This window comes from Cinclus cinclus, chromosome 5 (assembly GCF_963662255.1).
Source record: "Cinclus cinclus chromosome 5, bCinCin1.1, whole genome shotgun sequence".
Taxonomy (NCBI): domain Eukaryota; kingdom Metazoa; phylum Chordata; class Aves; order Passeriformes; family Cinclidae; genus Cinclus; species Cinclus cinclus.
The window spans coordinates 58,850,517-58,866,869 of NC_085050.1; the positions used below are offsets into that span (position 1 = coordinate 58,850,517).

At 44.9% G+C, this 16,353-nt stretch overlaps 1 protein-coding gene across 1 annotated transcript in view; it reads right to left on the minus strand.

Annotated features, from left to right (window-relative positions):
- The window catches only part of SEC31A (SEC31 homolog A, COPII coat complex component), a 39,117-nt gene that overhangs the window by 7,250 nt on the left and 15,514 nt on the right, over positions 1 to 16,353 (minus strand). The window contains exons 14-23 of the mRNA XM_062493046.1: positions 16,234 to 16,311; positions 14,003 to 14,078; positions 13,201 to 13,379; positions 11,550 to 11,676; positions 11,256 to 11,401; positions 9,452 to 9,625; positions 8,750 to 8,923; positions 6,103 to 6,195; positions 5,321 to 5,450; positions 3,985 to 4,341 (exon numbers count right to left, since the gene is read on the minus strand). Coding sequence (XP_062349030.1) covers positions 3,985 to 4,341; positions 5,321 to 5,450; positions 6,103 to 6,195; positions 8,750 to 8,923; positions 9,452 to 9,625; positions 11,256 to 11,401; positions 11,550 to 11,676; positions 13,201 to 13,379; positions 14,003 to 14,078; positions 16,234 to 16,311 — 1,534 coding nt within the window. The remainder of the gene's footprint in view (positions 1 to 3,984; positions 4,342 to 5,320; positions 5,451 to 6,102; positions 6,196 to 8,749; positions 8,924 to 9,451; positions 9,626 to 11,255; positions 11,402 to 11,549; positions 11,677 to 13,200; positions 13,380 to 14,002; positions 14,079 to 16,233; positions 16,312 to 16,353) is intronic.

The following is a 16,353-nucleotide window of genomic DNA, read 5'->3' on the forward strand; positions in this document are numbered from 1 at the left end:
AGAGCTGCCCATCTCTTCATGGAGCACGTGGAATTGAGCCCATGGCATTACATCCAGACATTACTGCTGCCTCCCCAAGTAATCAGGATTTATTGCACACAGCCACAAAAAGCCAACAAAACCAAATCCCTGCTCAAAGGACTTTTTCACCACAGTGTTTTTCCACTTAGCAGATAATGAATTTACCTTAGACAGCACAGGTTAACATTACTGCAGAATTGGCTTAATTGATCTGAAATTTCATTTGCTCCCAGGGTTTTGTCAAGCAAGTTTTGCATCTGGAGCATATTAAAGGGGCAAATGAAAAACTATTTAAAACCCCTTTCACATCTGTTTTCTCTTTAACCAAATGCAGTGCCATCTCCTGGCAGCCTCTCGTATTCCTCTCTATCCAGAAAATTCCAGAGTATTTCAGATACTGATAGGAGTACCACATAAAGAAAATCTCCCAGACTGCTACTGCTGTTAATTTCCTGGAATAATTTGCATTAAGAAAAGGAAAATATTTAAAAAGACTTTGTTTCTGTGGTTAAAAACTCCAGATATATTGTTATTGGTTTCAATTAATTAAAAATCAATTTGATTAAAGTCTAATTGGCAAACAGCATCACACTTAATGTTCACTAAAGAACATTTGCATAATTGATATCCACTCAATTAATTTCATGTAGTGGCTGTAATTATTTTCAGGTTAGGTGGTACCTAGTTCACCTGCGAAGGGAGCGGCCTGGTCTTGAGATAGTAGGCTTTCTGCAGACAAAATGCAAAGATAACTAGAAAAAAAAATTTCTTCAAAAATAATGAAGCAGTTGGTCTTTAATCTTTGACCAGCAATTTAGTTTCACAACATGCATCAGCAGAAAAAAATAAAAACACCTAACCTAATTACAATGCCAGCTTGGAGACAAGTAATTTGTTCAAACCCCCCATGGAATTGCTTTTGTCCACCTTCCCCCAAAATAAGCCTGTTGCTCTTTCCATGCAGTAAATCAGTGTTTCTAGTTGTTTATAACAAATGTTGCAGCATTCTGGCCCTTTTTCTTATCTCTTCTGGTGTCTTCATTTTCTATTCCACTGCAGCTGACAGACCATTACTCTTAGCCACAATCTTCTCAACACCTTTTACCATTCCACAAAGCTTTTCAAGAGATGCCTGAAGTACTTCACCTTAAGGTGGATCTCCCTAGTATTTTCTCAAACCAAGGCACACTCTCAACTCTGCACACAGCCCAGCAACATAAGTCTGCTCACACATCAACTTTACACTCACAAAAAGACACACTGCCTGATCAGACTGAGCAACAAACCCAAATGGCAAAATGTAGCCAATAAAGCCCTCACCATTCCAAAGAGGAAAGGAGCTTTGGGGAGAAGATAACTCCTGTCCCTGGAGTTGGCCTGCTCATACTTCTGGTGCGAACCCTTCCTTTAGCTCAGGATTGGTCTACTTCAGTTTCAAATAAGATTCAAGATGCTGAAAATTAGATCTCCCTTGAAAGTAGGTTCTAAGTCTACCACAAGACAAAGTGAGAGGGGTTGAAAATAAAATGACGTGGACTTTTCTTGCTTACAGAAGCTTCAAGCACAGCTTAACATACTGATGTTGTGTGCCTTTGCAAAAAAACCAGGAAATATTTACAGAACTCTTCCTTTTTACAGGCATCTTTAAATCCAAGCCAGTTCAAAGGTCAGGTGCTTTTCAAGAGTTCAGATTTGATATTTTTTTTCTTTCTTCCCTTACTCCTGCTTTTAAATGAGTCACAACTGCAAAGTGAAGCATAATGTTCCCAGATTAGATCATCATCACACACAAAAGCACACCACTTCATTGCCAGGATCAGCATCACTGCACCAGAACACTCGAAGAGTTACAGGTGAGATCTACTTCTGGCTGCAGGTCTCAGTGGCTCTACAGGATCTCATGCCAGGGCATCCCCCACTAGGCAGTGCAGTTGCTCAGAAAATGTGTTGGTGGTTAAGCATATTAAGCATGTACACTGTCATTGATGCACTTAGAAAACAAAGGATTTTTCATTCTTGTTGGTATGCTTTCTGAAAGGTGTGATCTAAACACTGGAAGAGAACAGAGTATGCTCTCCAGACACACTTTATCCTTTTTCCATAGTTCTCTAGCTGCAATCATCACCTGTGTGTATGCATGAGCTATCCTGGGCTCATAACTTCACCATACCCCACAGTCCACCTCTGCATTTCAGCCTAAGGCTGCAGAAATCGGAGACAATGCCCAAGTCTGGGTTCCTGAAGGTCTGACACTTTGTACTGGCAACCCTGCTCACCATAGCTGCTGAGAAAAACAGAAGCAGCATTGATAGTTTTCAGAAAGTTTGATAAAGCCTAATGTGAACAACTTTTAACTCTGAAAATAGCTTCACGCATTCTGAGCATGCCATGTGGACTATGTCACGTCACTGCAAGAAACTTAGCAAATGGCAGATTGGAAGTGCCTGCCAGTGATGCAAGTTGAGTAGCAAAATGGGCAAGAATGAACAACTTTCTTGTTCCTTGCATTTATTTGGATGTGCAGATGCTATGCTATCTGCATTATAATCTTCTCCTTGACACCCTAGGCCTAGAAACCTATCCAACACCCCTCCCCCTCTGTCCAATTTAATAATTTCTGTCTTAGATTCAAATTTGATGTGACCTGTAACATGGGGTCAGGAGAGGTCACAGTACACCTCCAAAAACAGAAAGGATACCAAATCTGGCTGCATGGTAGATAGCCTTTTCTCCCCTTGCAACTCTGGTAGTCCTAAACCAGTCCTAATTTTGTGACATAGCAAAGAATTCAGTTTTCCCCCAAACACAAGGAGGTATGTGAGCTGCCAGCCTCAAGGACACCAACAGGAGCACCTGCTCATAGGATTCATGCTGCCAAAGGCAAAATGCCTTTTCTGCACTGCATCACCCCTAACAGACTTAAAATAACAGAGGGAATGACAGCAGGCACATCAGGGCCTCTCAGCAGAGCAGACATCCCCAAAACATCGCTCAAATCTTGCCCAGTATTCCCCACACCCTCTGCTTCCCAAATTTGCTCCTTGACTCTTCAGCTGGACCATCTGGATGTAAGGATGTTCATGAGCAGGTTTAGAAAAGGACTGCTGATTCTTCCTGCACTGTCTGACATGCAAAGCTGCTGTTTCACAGTGAAGGGACAGGTTTGTTATGGCAGGTGAGATCACTGTCCCACAGCAGTGACACCCAGGCAGTCACAAGCAGACACGAACCCCCACCTCAGGGAGTGCTCTCACCAAGCATGCTCCAACATGCTCTTGTCAGCCACACGCACACGCTTTTAATTGACATTCAGGGAAGAGACGTGTAAAAGCATTTCTAAATCACTTCTGATTATCTTTTAAGGCATTTGCAGCCACAGTAAATCCCATTGCAGTAAGAGGTTAGGGACAAAATAATGAAAGAGAGCTGATGCCATGGGAAATGCTATTTAAATTAAATATGCTACCAATCCTGGGCTTAAAAAGCTGCTCAAGAACCAGAGACACAGACAAATCACATCTGCAAAATCATTCAACAAGGAGAATTGGTATCATCTTGTCTACAGTGATTAGGAAAACTTGCTCATTTTTGTACTTTGCTCTCCAGTCACAGTACAGACTCTGACACCAATGTTAAAATTGAGGCATGATCCATCCATGGTATACAACAGCCTCACACCAAGCCTGTTGTAGCATCCTGTCTTGGGCAAGACAAAATCAAGGTCTGTGACTGGCAAGGTCTGGCTCCCCAGACAAAGATGACTGCTCGCATTGCTCAGTGCAGCAACACAGCCCTATCACAGACGCACAGGGGTGATGATGTGGTTTAGAAATGCTTTGAACTGATCTCTAAGCAAAAGCAAACTTCTCACAGAGCATTCACAAGGCAAAGTGCATATTTAACTCAGTGGGTGAAGACCAAGCCCCTCCCTCCTCCCTGCTTGCCCCCCGTCCAAGCGCAGACCTGTTCTCTGGGATGCAGGAAGGTCACTGGTTGCAGGCAGAGTACCTGTTGGTCCAGTAGGTAATGCATAAGCCACAGAAGTTGCTGGAGGTCCTGGCCTGCCATGCTGAAAGGATGTGCCAGAAGGAGGAACAGGGAAGGAAGAGACGGGATTCAGGCTCGTTGGGGAGGGCTGAGGCTGCCCGGGGTAGAGCAGGGAGGGCATGGAGTGGGCAGGGGCAGAGGGCAGGTAGGAAGGGGTGGTGTTAGGGGCAGGGCTGGGGTAAGAGGCTGAAGCAGGGGCAGCAATAGGCTGCTGAGGCTGATAGAGAGCTGGTCCCCCTGTTCCAGAGGAGTACTGCTGTGTGGCCTGATATGCTACAAACAGGGAGAGAAAACAGTCAGTCAGTGAGTTTATAACAGAGCAGTGGGCTCCATCTGCCTCTGCTTCCTTCTGCATTTGACTCCTCTCTTCATCTCCCTACCCTCCGAAACTACTTACCTGCCCAACCAAATCCTGGCTCCCACAACTCTGCCTGCACATGTAGGACTGCTCAAATGCCCAGCCTGGCACTGGGAGCAGGGAGGCACAGACAGGATGGCCTTGGCTCAAAGGACTGCTGCTCTCCCACACACACCCTCCAGCCCAGAGCCACTGTGCTGCTTGGGATGGGGCTGGGACATGGACGCTGCTGTCTTCTGGACCACTGTAATCCTCACAGGGACTCTCAGAGAAAGGAAAGCCCTGTCCCAGGTTTTCACTAAGGGAAAACTGAGGCCAAGGAAGTGAATATAGACTCTGGAAGGCAATGTAACCCTTTCTTTTACTGTGGTCCCTGAAGTCTAATTTCACTGCTTCTGTCCATCTATAGCCATTTTTCCTCCCTCCTGCCAGTACTTTCAGCTCCTGCGTTGAGTGAGTCAGGGCTCTGCCCCTTCTTCACTCACCTCTACTACTGCTCTTATTTCTCCATCCCCTCTACCATTTCCACAGAGCCCCAGTGAGAAATAGATGGCTTAGCTGCACACAGTTGAACTGTGTCTCTCTTTAGCAGGGCTGTGCTGCTTTCCCAGGACTCAGACTTAGGAGTTTCTGACCCTAGCACAACCTTGGGCATGGCCAGGTAAGGAATAGTCTGAGAGCTGAGGGGGAATGTTTGACAGAGGGTGTCTGATGCCTGGACTCCACCAAGAAATTACAATTCTCAGATATCACCTTACCTTTCTCCCCACCCAGCAAGAAGTGTAGCACTGGTGTGGTCTGAACACTCCCAGCCACAAGGAGGGGACTGGTTATCCCTGAGCTAATGGTGGCCCACCTGGGCAGGAGGGAGAGGGGGAAACTGCTGTCACTCACTCTGTGGATACGCTGGCCTTGCTGCAGCTTGTGAGTACATGCTGTAGTTGGAAGATGTGGCTTGCTGTGGTGGCATGCTGGGACCAACAGAACCTGGCATGATAAACCCTGGAGGAGGTGGGTTGTCCCCCTGACAAAAAAAATTACAGGAAAAATGGTTAGGAGAGACAGGATTTAATCAGTAATGGTAACGCAGTGCTGAAGCAGAACTGCAGCAAAATGATGAGTTCATGTTTCAAGGCCTGAAACCGCATTCCCTGGAAGAAGGGAATCACCAGCAGAGGGGCAAATGCTTCAAACCACCCCAAGTGCCTTAGGGTGCCCAGCCCAGCACTGAAAGCACAGCTAGATGTGCAGTGACTTCAGCAGCAAGCAGAGCAGCACACACCTGCCTGCACAAGGAAGAGCTCCCTGCCAGTGCTGCCTGGTGTTCAGGCAGCCTGAACATCTTTCAACTAAACTTAAATGGTAACTCTGAAGTTTCTAATCTCCATGGAAAAGGGAGATAGGAAAAATAATATTGCAAATATTCCAGTGTGGGGCAAGGGTTGGAGAGACTCAGATCATACTGAGCTCCCAACTCAAGACTTTCCAGTGCCACTCACCTCGGCATTGGTGGAAAAAAAAAAAAAAAGCAAGGAGATGCAGAGGAGTAAAACCAGAGCACATATGGGAGCTGCTCCTTCCATCTATCTGTATCAGACTGTGCCAAGCACACAGACTACACCAGGGGACATACTGGGGTGGAGCAGAGGCTCAGAGAGGAATAATGAAGGTTATACCTGTGTGTCAGAGGGACAGCCTGCAGGAGGATGGCTGGGAAGGGCAGTAGGAGTTTTGTTACTCCAGGTAGTGACAGTAGGGGCAATTCTAACCTGAATTGAACAAAGAAATACCAATCATGGAAAACAAAACAATAAAAAAGTCTAAAGGGTTTCACAAAACAAGATGCAAAGAAGTGAACGCAAGAAGGTTTGCATGCTGGCACTTTTAACAGCCATAAAATCTCAGAGGAGGAAAGGAATTGCATTCCAGACAGACAAAAATCACTGTGCACTGGAGCCAAAGTGAATTGCAGAGTGAGGACAAAGCACAGTGGAGCTGCAGCTGCAATAGGCTGTGGAGCAAGCGCAGTGTTATGAGTGCCAGTCAGCCAGGACTCCATCTTTCATCACGTTTTCCCACTGCAGAAGCCCCCCTCCACCACTGGTCCATGACAGCGAGCATCACTAACCACAGCTGCAAGCCCCAGGTTTCCTGTTAAATTAAAACATATGCCTTACACAAAAGGAGTCTGCTTAAACTGAGCTTCATATGAATTTAGAAAGGTAAAAGTATAATTTTAAAAGGTTAAAAATTGATATTCAGCTCTTGCACATGCACAAATACACATCATAATAGTCATTGCTTCCCAGCCAGTCTCTCATAGCTCCTTTCCTCCATGCTCCTTCTTTGCCACTCCAAACGGCATGAATTCCATACAACCACTCCTGCTTTTCTGATGGGACAGGAATGAAGTACTTCCTGTGCCTGTGACATTCCTGAGCAAAGAGTGGGCATGCTGCCCAAAAGCAGGACACATGGCTGAGATTCAAGAATATAAACAGAGGGAAAGCTGTGACCCTGGAGCCCTGGCTGGCTCAGCTGGCTTCAGTCTGTGTCCCTAACCCCATGCAGTGTTAAGCTAATGGTGCAGTCAGCTGCACAACAGCCACTGCTAATGCTTGCATAACTCATCAATGGAGTATCTAAAAGACATTTTCATCCTCTCTCATGCCTGGTTTATTCAAATGAAAAAGAGTTCAACAAAACTATGCTGAAAAGAATCCAAGTGTTAAGAACATGTTCCTATTTGGGACAGCAGTTAAACAAAGGCTGCCTCAAGCTTGAACAAGCCCTACATATACACTTTCTTAAAAGGAAGTCAAACAAAGCAAGTATCCTAAGACTCAAACGTGTAATTTCTCTCCATTTTGGTTCATCAGCTGGGAACCTTTCTGACTGACACCTGTCCCCTTCAAGCCCTTCCTGCTGAGGATGAGCTCCCTGAAAAGCCAGCAACATAGAGGGTTGTAACTCCCAGTGAACTCGTGGGGTTGTGATACATCCAGCCTTTAATTAGCAAGAGGGCTTGCTGAAATAATTCCTTGAGGCATTCTGGAAACAGAAGGAGAAAGAGGGAACCCTGGTTTAAAAAAGCAATGCTCATATCTCAATGTCTAGAGGAGAGCTGCTGTTCTCCAGAGCCAGACAGGAAACACACAGCTTCACTTCAAGGCAGCTCATTGATTACAAGGAAGAAGGCCAAAGACACAGACAGCAGAGAAGATTTGATTATTAATGATGATGCATTTAAAATCATATGCAATTGGGGTTAGCAAGGTAAACTCTGGATGAAGGCTTTTGTCCCTTCTGAAATCTGCCTTGCTAACACCCTAGAGAGAAGGCAGAGGCACACACTACTGCTGACATCAAAAATGCCCAACTTCCCCCCAGTCTTTCATCCCTTCTTTCTTTTCTGGCAGGCAGTGATTGGGGGCAGCACAGACAAGAGATACCTCTGCTTGTGCCAATCTCTGCACAAGGAGAACAATCACAGCCCTAATACAGCCTTGCTGTCCAAAAAGCCCAGCCCAGAGCACCTTTAGAGGGAGTGATGTGCTGGGGATTAGAGATCTGGCAGTGCTCTTTAAGCACACAGCCAGGGCTGCCCAACACACCACACTGCCCTGATTGACAGTGTGTTCTGCTGCAGTGTCAGCCTCAGTTCAGAGGTAAAACCAGAGAATTTTCCTCCCCCATTTCTCTTCTTCCCTGCACAGCTCCCTTATTAGTCTCATACTCATCAGGTCTTTTTTGCAGCACAGTTCACTCTCAGCCTCCCCACCAGCCCATGCCATGCCCCCTTACACCTGGCTAGGAAGGTATTTTCACAGCAGGCTGTATCCACAGCTGCAGAGAAGTGCCCCCAGTTTGCTACAGCCACTGCTCAGCAACTTCTGCAGCCAAAATCAGAGCTAGGGGTGGGAATAATCTGCCCCAGAGGAGGCTGGTAGAGCAGCATGAGCAAGCCTCAAGGCCTGCAGGGATGGGACAACGTCAGAGGCTGAGAGAGGAAGCACAGTGAACTCCTGCAGTGCTCTCACACAGAGCTATCCTTGTCACTGAAGCACACTGCCAAACAAAGAGGGGAAACACCTCCTCTTCAGAAGCAGGCTACTTGACAAGGTGTTTAAAGGATGTTTCCAGATGAGGAGTAAAGGAGGCATCTGTACTAACTGAAAGGAAGCACCAATGGCCTTCATCACAAGGCTCTCAGTAGAGGTTTGTCTCACAGCCTCAGACCAAGAGAAAGGAAAAAAATATTACATCCATTACTCTGTAGAACTCAAGCACCATGTCCCTCCCTCATTGCCAAAGCCCATTTACCTGCTGGTAATACTGCTGGACCGGTGCCTGGGGTGTCTGCATCTGTCCAGCCACAGGGCCAGCTCGCCCTTTGGCCATGGGCTCTCTCTCATATGGTCCCTTGAGGCCGTCCTGCCCCACTGGGAGCTCCCCTTGGGCTCTGCAAAGCCTGTCCCGTAGCTGCATGATGTTTGGCTGCAATCAGAAAAGGACAGTGAAGGGAGCTGAAATGCACTGCCTGGCACCCAGTGCATCACACCAAGAGGCTGAGTGTCCACTCACTGACGAGCTCTCTCAGAAGCCTGCTCTGCTTTATTCCATTGGAATAAGTCCTTTCTGCATGAGACATGAAGCCATTGGAACTGCCTTACAACTGCCTTCCTCATTCCCAAAACAGCCTGACTACAAATACCAGCTGATGGAAGATGGGAAGTCAGAAGAGAGCAACCAAATGTTAATGTCATTTCATTTGCCAAGTCTGGCTTGATGGAAGGACATCCTTTGGCAGTCACTGGCACACAGGTGTGAAACCAAGAGGGAGCAGAGGTCTGTGCATGTCTGCCAACTCAGCAGGGCCAGTGCAGGGTGAGGGGAACAGCCTGTCAAATTCCAAGGTATATGTCAACTGGCAGTCCTGATGCCAAACTGCACCATGCAGAAACCTCTGCTTGAAGCACACCTGTTCACAGACAGAGAAGGAGCAAAGAGCCTGAAGGCCCATACCTGGTTGGTGTTGGCAGGGAGGAAGGTCAGTGCTGCAGCCAAGCTTCCCTGAGCAGCCAGGAGATTGGCATACTGGCTCATCTTCTCGGCCAAAAGGGCGCCCATGGCATTCGGGTCCACAGCCTGCGTGAGCTGCACAGCTTTGCGCAGGATCACGACCTTCTCTATTAAATCCTGAAAGATCAGGAGGGGAAAAACCGACCCACAAGTGAGAACAACCAAATTAAGTAGGCCCTGGCTAAAGACTGTCCCTGACAGGACCCTTCTCACCCAATGGGGAGCCCAAACCAAGTGCAGGTTTCCCAAACAGCCACAGCTGCACTGAAGGCACAGCTGTTCCCAGAGGACAGAACTGCAACCAACCACCAAGCAGCTTCTAACAGCAGAGCTCTAAAAACCTGCTCTTATTAAACAGGATTACAGGGCCCTATCAGCACTGACCATGTCCACCAAGTGGATGCTTTCATAAAATTATCTGGTGACAGCCTCAGAACAAACAGACATCATCACTCCTGTCATCACTACACTAGTGCCACGCTGCTGCATGTTCATGCACAGGGTTTTAGTAAGTCAGTTCTTATTCTTCTTTAAAGGATCTAAAAACTCCCTTGGAAGAGCTGTCCATAGTTTTCTGGTTGTTACAGCAAAATGGCTTTCCTGATATTCACCAAAAATACTCTATATGTCTTGCCTTCCTTGCGCATCTCCCAAGACCAGAGCTGGTCTTGGTTGGGTTTCCTTCTAATCCTAAATTATAGGAACATTTTCTGTTCAGTATTCTTATGTTTTTCTTACTGTATTTAAACTGAAGGATACTACAAATATTAGTTTGCCAAAATTACACCCCTTTCTAAAATCATACAAGAGATTTAATGAGTGTACCACACCAAAGATTTCAACCACACATTACTAATAAAGATTGTTTTCTAACCATTTGTTTTTCCCTAAAAATCAGTACTTCAAAAAACAACCCACAACAGCTTTTATTGCCACTATCACAGTAAAAAAGCCACCTAATTAGGACTTCAACAACATTTTCCAATTTTACTGCCTAAGAGACCAAAGCCATGCAATCAAAATGCAAATTCAAACTGAAGGTAAATCTGTAAATAAAGCCCTCAAAATCAAACTATTTTAATAACTCAGAGAACTAATGACATGAAGCAAAACTCAGACACAAATCAGTTCCTTCAATTAACTAAACAAGAGTCCCTCAGCATTGTCAAGCAATTACTTTCTAAAACTGGTTCTTCAAAGGCCTTAAACAAATGGAAGAAACTAACACTATATTATAACATATTCCATTACTGCTTCATTCCACTCATCAACCCTACATCCTCAAGATATCTGCTAAAAACAATGTCTTTCACTGCTGGAAACCAACCTTTGTATGGGCAAACCCCTAGAGAAAACTCTCATGAGGAACTTTCCTACAACTGTCTCTCCAGATTTAAATCTATTGATTTCTTCTCCTGAACTTCCAAAAGTAGAAAAGCCCAAGTATTTCCTAACCACAAAAGATGCAAGCGTTGAAAAACCCTTCTTTACCAGAACACTAAGTACTACAATTATTTTACACAAGATGTGTATTAGGACCATAACCCAAAGAATAAGGCAATCACAAAGGCCACTGTACTTCCAAACACATTTTCCAGTACCATATTTATGTGTTATTTTTCCAGAAAGAAAGGGCTTGCATCCTGATGTACCTCAGACAGCAAAGCTCTACACGCCATAATTTGATTTAAGAACCAAATGACTGCAGTCTGTAATTTCCAACATCTTTCTTAAAAGAATTACCAACCTGAAGGGACAAGGGACTGTTTCCATCCTGAACTTTGGTCCAACAAGCAACAAGTTTATCCACGTTGCCAGCACAAATGTAACAGAGACAAGCTTGTGTCTGCAGAATGCTGTCCCCCTCATTCTCCAGCCTGCTACCCAGGAGATCTAGAGAAAATAAGAACAAAGAAGCTGGAAAAATCACTCTGAGTATCCATCCCCACCACTGCTGAAGTTGGGGAAGTGACTGGCCAAGGAACTGTGAGCAAAGCCATGACACTGCTCTGGAATTATCCAGTCCATGAAGCGTCCTTACCGCAAAGAGCTGTAAACTCGTCTGGCCTGGCATAAGTGAGCACAGCAGCCAAAGCCTCTCTCCAATTCCGCAAGTCACAAGACTCCACAATCTCTTTCCAGTTCTTTGTTACAACTGCAGTGACGAGCTAGGGCAGGAGAGAGGCCACAGTCACAATCTTGTTAGGATTGCCTCTGTATAATACACAGGATAATCTGGATCTGTTCCAGTGTACTCAGTCCCGCTGTATCCACAGTCATGACAGGTACTGCATTGCAGTTCAACAACTGCACAAAAGCACATCTTACTTAAAAAGGAAAAAAAAAAATCACAGGGAACACACAGAGGCAAACTAATCCTGCTACAAAATAGCAAGAATATTCTTGCATAAAATGTACAACAAAAGAATAGACAAATTTCCACAAGCTGCTGCAAATGGTTTTCAGCACTATTTTTCCAGACAAAGATAACCTACCTAGTATTTAGCTATAAAGTGTTGTACACAATGCCCAGGGAGATGTATGAATTTTGTTTGTTAAACTGTTTCATTCAGCTTTAAACTCTTAGTCTCAAGCTGCCCAGTGAGGGGCAGTTGAAAAGGCTGCATAAAGAAAGCAGCAAAGTTGGCAGCAAAATCAGCCTGTGCTGGCTGTAGTAACCCTACCCTCTACCCACCCACACAGGCTGCCTCTGCACAGATCTCAGAATGAAATTCCAGTTTCTTCCTTCTAAAACCCCACCTCCCGTTATTTTGCTTTGGACAAAAGACAGATTTGGCAGCTGTGCTGCCCTTTAGTGAACAAAGCCCTTCTCATGCCAAGAGTACAAGCTCAGAAATAGCTGAACAAGCAAAATGTGTGCAGTTTGGGACCAGAAAAGAAAAAACCTACCTGAACAACAAATGCAACATCCTAACTACAAGGTCAATGTTTGCCTGTCAGCATAGGCACAGATAACTGGTCAGCTCTCCATAAAAACACTTTTTCCCAAAGGTTGAACTACAGCAAAGAAATTCCTCTAAAAGTTGCCACCCTTGCTAAACCAATTGTTCCTTTAAAGCCACTTCTCCTGTTTCAACTTCCTGTCACTACTTTCTCATACTGGTAGTAAAAAAGAAAGATTTGCACAAGCAGCATCAGTAACCCCTAGCACTGCAAAAAGCTGAAAATAACAATAACCACCTGGCCATAACACGCTGTCTCCTAGACAAAAGGTGATTAATCTCCCCTGGGTATACTTTCCTCTCTCTTATGTGCATGCAGTAAAACAAAGCATCAGCAAAATCTGTGAAGACTGATCATGGGCATAAATCAACAAAATGCTGCTGGCCCTGAGCATGGGTCATGTGTGAAAAATGTGACAGAACAGCAGACTGAAATGTGCCCTGCTTTTGGTATTTGTCTGTTGTTGAGAATCCATTAGTGTATTTGCAACTCAGAGACACTGAAAGTGGGATAAAGAGTAGATGATATTCAAGTGGTGTGCCTCTTCTCCCCTTATCAAGGCATTAAAAAGTAACAGAAATCCTTCCACTCCAAGGTCTTACCAACTTGAACGCTTACTAACATCTGCCAGGAAAAAAACCTATAAAATGCCAAGAAAACTTTTTAAGGTGAAAAAGGGAGTTGGCAAAGGCATATGAGCATGTTACTCCTGACCTGAAAACACATACCCTAGTAATTTTGCTCCTCATCTTGGCAAAGTACTTCTCCTGTGTCCGGGAGAGAAGCTCCTGCCCACCGGCAATGGCCAAGATGATGGCGTCGGCCATGCGGTTGTCATGCAGGCACAGATCCACTGCACTTTCAAAGTTCCCTGTCAGCAGAGCCTGCGTGATCAGCCCATCCACATCTGCAACGAGACAGGGGTGCACTTGCAAATGCTGCCACAAAAGCCACTGAGAGATGCAGCAGCAGGTGACACTGTCTGGCTGTACAACACCAGCATGGCTGTCTGCAAAACAGCCCCCTCCTGGCCAGGTGCTTACAGGGTGCTCACCTTCACCTCCAGCCTCAAACACACACAGGCACAGCCATGCCACAGGGGCACTGTCAAGCATTACTTACCTTGTGACAGAGCAAGTTCCTAGAGGTCTAAATGGCCTCGAAAGCAACTATCTGAATGGTACCATAAAAACTCAAACCTCGACAGGGGTCAGTGGCTTCTGTGTTACTCAAGATCGATCCCCTGGGAGTTTCTGTATAAGCAGCACTTCATGCCTGACCAAGCGTGTCATCTTTTATATCAGAAATCACTCAGAGCAGCTGCATGTCAGCAATGGGGTACACAAGTGCTGTATAACTTCCTTCCTTCAAGTTGTGGTTTCAAGTGCCTTGAGATTGTGTGAGAATGCAGTTAGCAGCAAGTAATCCTTCATTATCTGTGCGGATTTTGCCTTCTCACTGGAACATCAGTATCAACATCAGTACTTACAAATAACAGCACAAGGAAGTCAATAAAGGATTTTTTTGTACCTCCACTAACAGAAATGTTAAATGTTGTCTTTGCAGATCCCAAATCTTCAGTTTCTTTTTTATGGTCCTTTGGTGTCTAAAAGAAAGGAAAAGCATAATTTCTGAGATCATGCAAACACTTTGAAAACACACACATTTTAAAACCATATGGCTCTTGCACTGCAAGTTAAATTTAGAATTTCAGACTACCCTTCAACTCAGAGACAATTAACTTAGGGAAGGTTATGCCTGCGTGCCAGTTTGGGCAGAGGTAAAGTTACTTTTTTTCCACAGTAGCCAGTATGAGTTTGTGTGATTTGTCTTGGAAACAATGTTGATAATACAGAAATGTTGTTGCTTTTGCTGAGCAGCACTTGCAAAGAACCAAGGCCTTTTCTATTTCTCCTACTGCACCTCCAGTGAGGAGGTGGGGAGTGTATGGGAAGTTGGGAAAAGACACAACCGGGACAGCTGACCCCAAACTGACCCAATGGATATTCCAGGCCATATAACATCATGCTCAAAATAATATAAAGCTGGAGGGAGAAGAAAGAGTGGGACTTCTGCAGTGATGGCATTTCTCTTCCCACACCACTGTTACATTTGACAAGCTCAGCTTTCTCAGGGATGAAAACCTGCCTGCTCATGGGAAGCACTGAATTAATTCCTTGTTTTTCATTGCTTTACCAATTAAACTTCCTTTATCTCACCAGTACCAGCAGCCAGACACCTGGATACCAACTTGCATCTGTACCCATATACACATAACCCCTTCTGACCAAAGCTCTAGTTACAATGAGAAAAATCAGAATGCTTTTCTTTCCTTCTTTCAGCTTTAACCCCTACCAAGAACAGTCTACCATTAATACTACTTAAGTTCCACCTTGCTTCAATTCAAATTTCAGCTCATCCTTGAAACCCTCTGCACTAGACATACACCTCAGTTTAATTAAGCAAATTACACATGAACACAAGCTCAATTTTCAACACAGAAGTCCAATGCAGCACTCAGTACAGGAGTGCTCAGTAGACACAGGCTGCTTTTTTTATAAAACTCCCCCAGAATTAAGGCAGAGACCACTTCATGGAAGTACCTGGATTTTGAGATTTAAAAAAAACCATGTCAATAATAAAAATAGTATCGAAAGTGAAGTCCTCTTCATCATCAATTTTCACAGCACAGCCTAAGCTGAGTGTAGAACCTGACCCCAAACCACCTCCTCACAAGCCAATGCTCCAATACATGAATGGAGTTCAGGAACACCCTGCTTGTTCTGCTAAATTGAAGAACACAGGAGACCAAAGACACTCACTTGGATGGGGAAGCAAGTTTGAAACAAGCTTTATGTTTGGCTTGTGAAAAGCGTCTGGAAAACGATTTTGTTGTCAGCTAACACCAGATGTGTGTTTGGTATGGTTGAGAGCATGTTGTGACTACCACAGGAAAAATGTGCCCATCCAGTTACTTTATGTGACAGCATGCCTTTGATGCATCACCAGTGGCATCAGGCCAGGCTCACAAATATTTAGGTAGGCTAAGGTCATGTTTGGCTGTGAATTCTCTCCTAGAAGAGACATTTGTTATGAGACATCCAGTATCTTCATGGCTGCATACAGCAAAACCCTTCACTGTCAGATCCATGTGTCAGCCACTAAAGAATTAACAAGCAATCAAGCACCTAAACCAAGGAGAGCATTCTGATTTTAGTGCCTTTAACAGGCTGTTTGTTATCTGGAGTTAAGTGCACTACCCCAACACACATGAGCCTTAAACCACTGTCCCCATCTCCACAGACAGCTGCAGACAAGCACAGGAAGCACAGCTACCAGCCCAAATGCCAATCCAAAAGGGAGACTGAGGGAATGGGGAAGAATGAAATTGGCCTGTTCACACAGCAGTACACTATTTTCAGTGCTAGTGACACCTCCTAAGGCAGAGGCAGGGTCCTTAGTGCTAATTAGAGAACTGTCTGCATATGCAAAACACAGGGCTGAAAACAATGCTGTTCAAATGGTTTAGGATCCCAAATGCTGACATGATTGAGCACAAACTGCCTGTAATAAACCTGGCAGAACATACTGCCTGAAGCAGATGCAAAAAGTCTCAACAAGGCTCCAGTTTTACCATAATAAATGATTTTTCGTATTTCTGTATATCCTCAGCAGCAGAAAAAGCCAATGAAATGCTGTTAAAAGGGAACAAAGTAAATACAGGGGAGGTCAGCAGGGTTAGTCTAGAGGGCAACAGATACCTCTCCCAAGAACTGTTCTTCTGTAGACTGGCTTTCATTCCCCTTGTTTGGCACAGATCCATCAGATTCTGCAGGAGCCTTCAGCAGAGAGAAGATGCCATAAAAATCCACCAGCAAAAG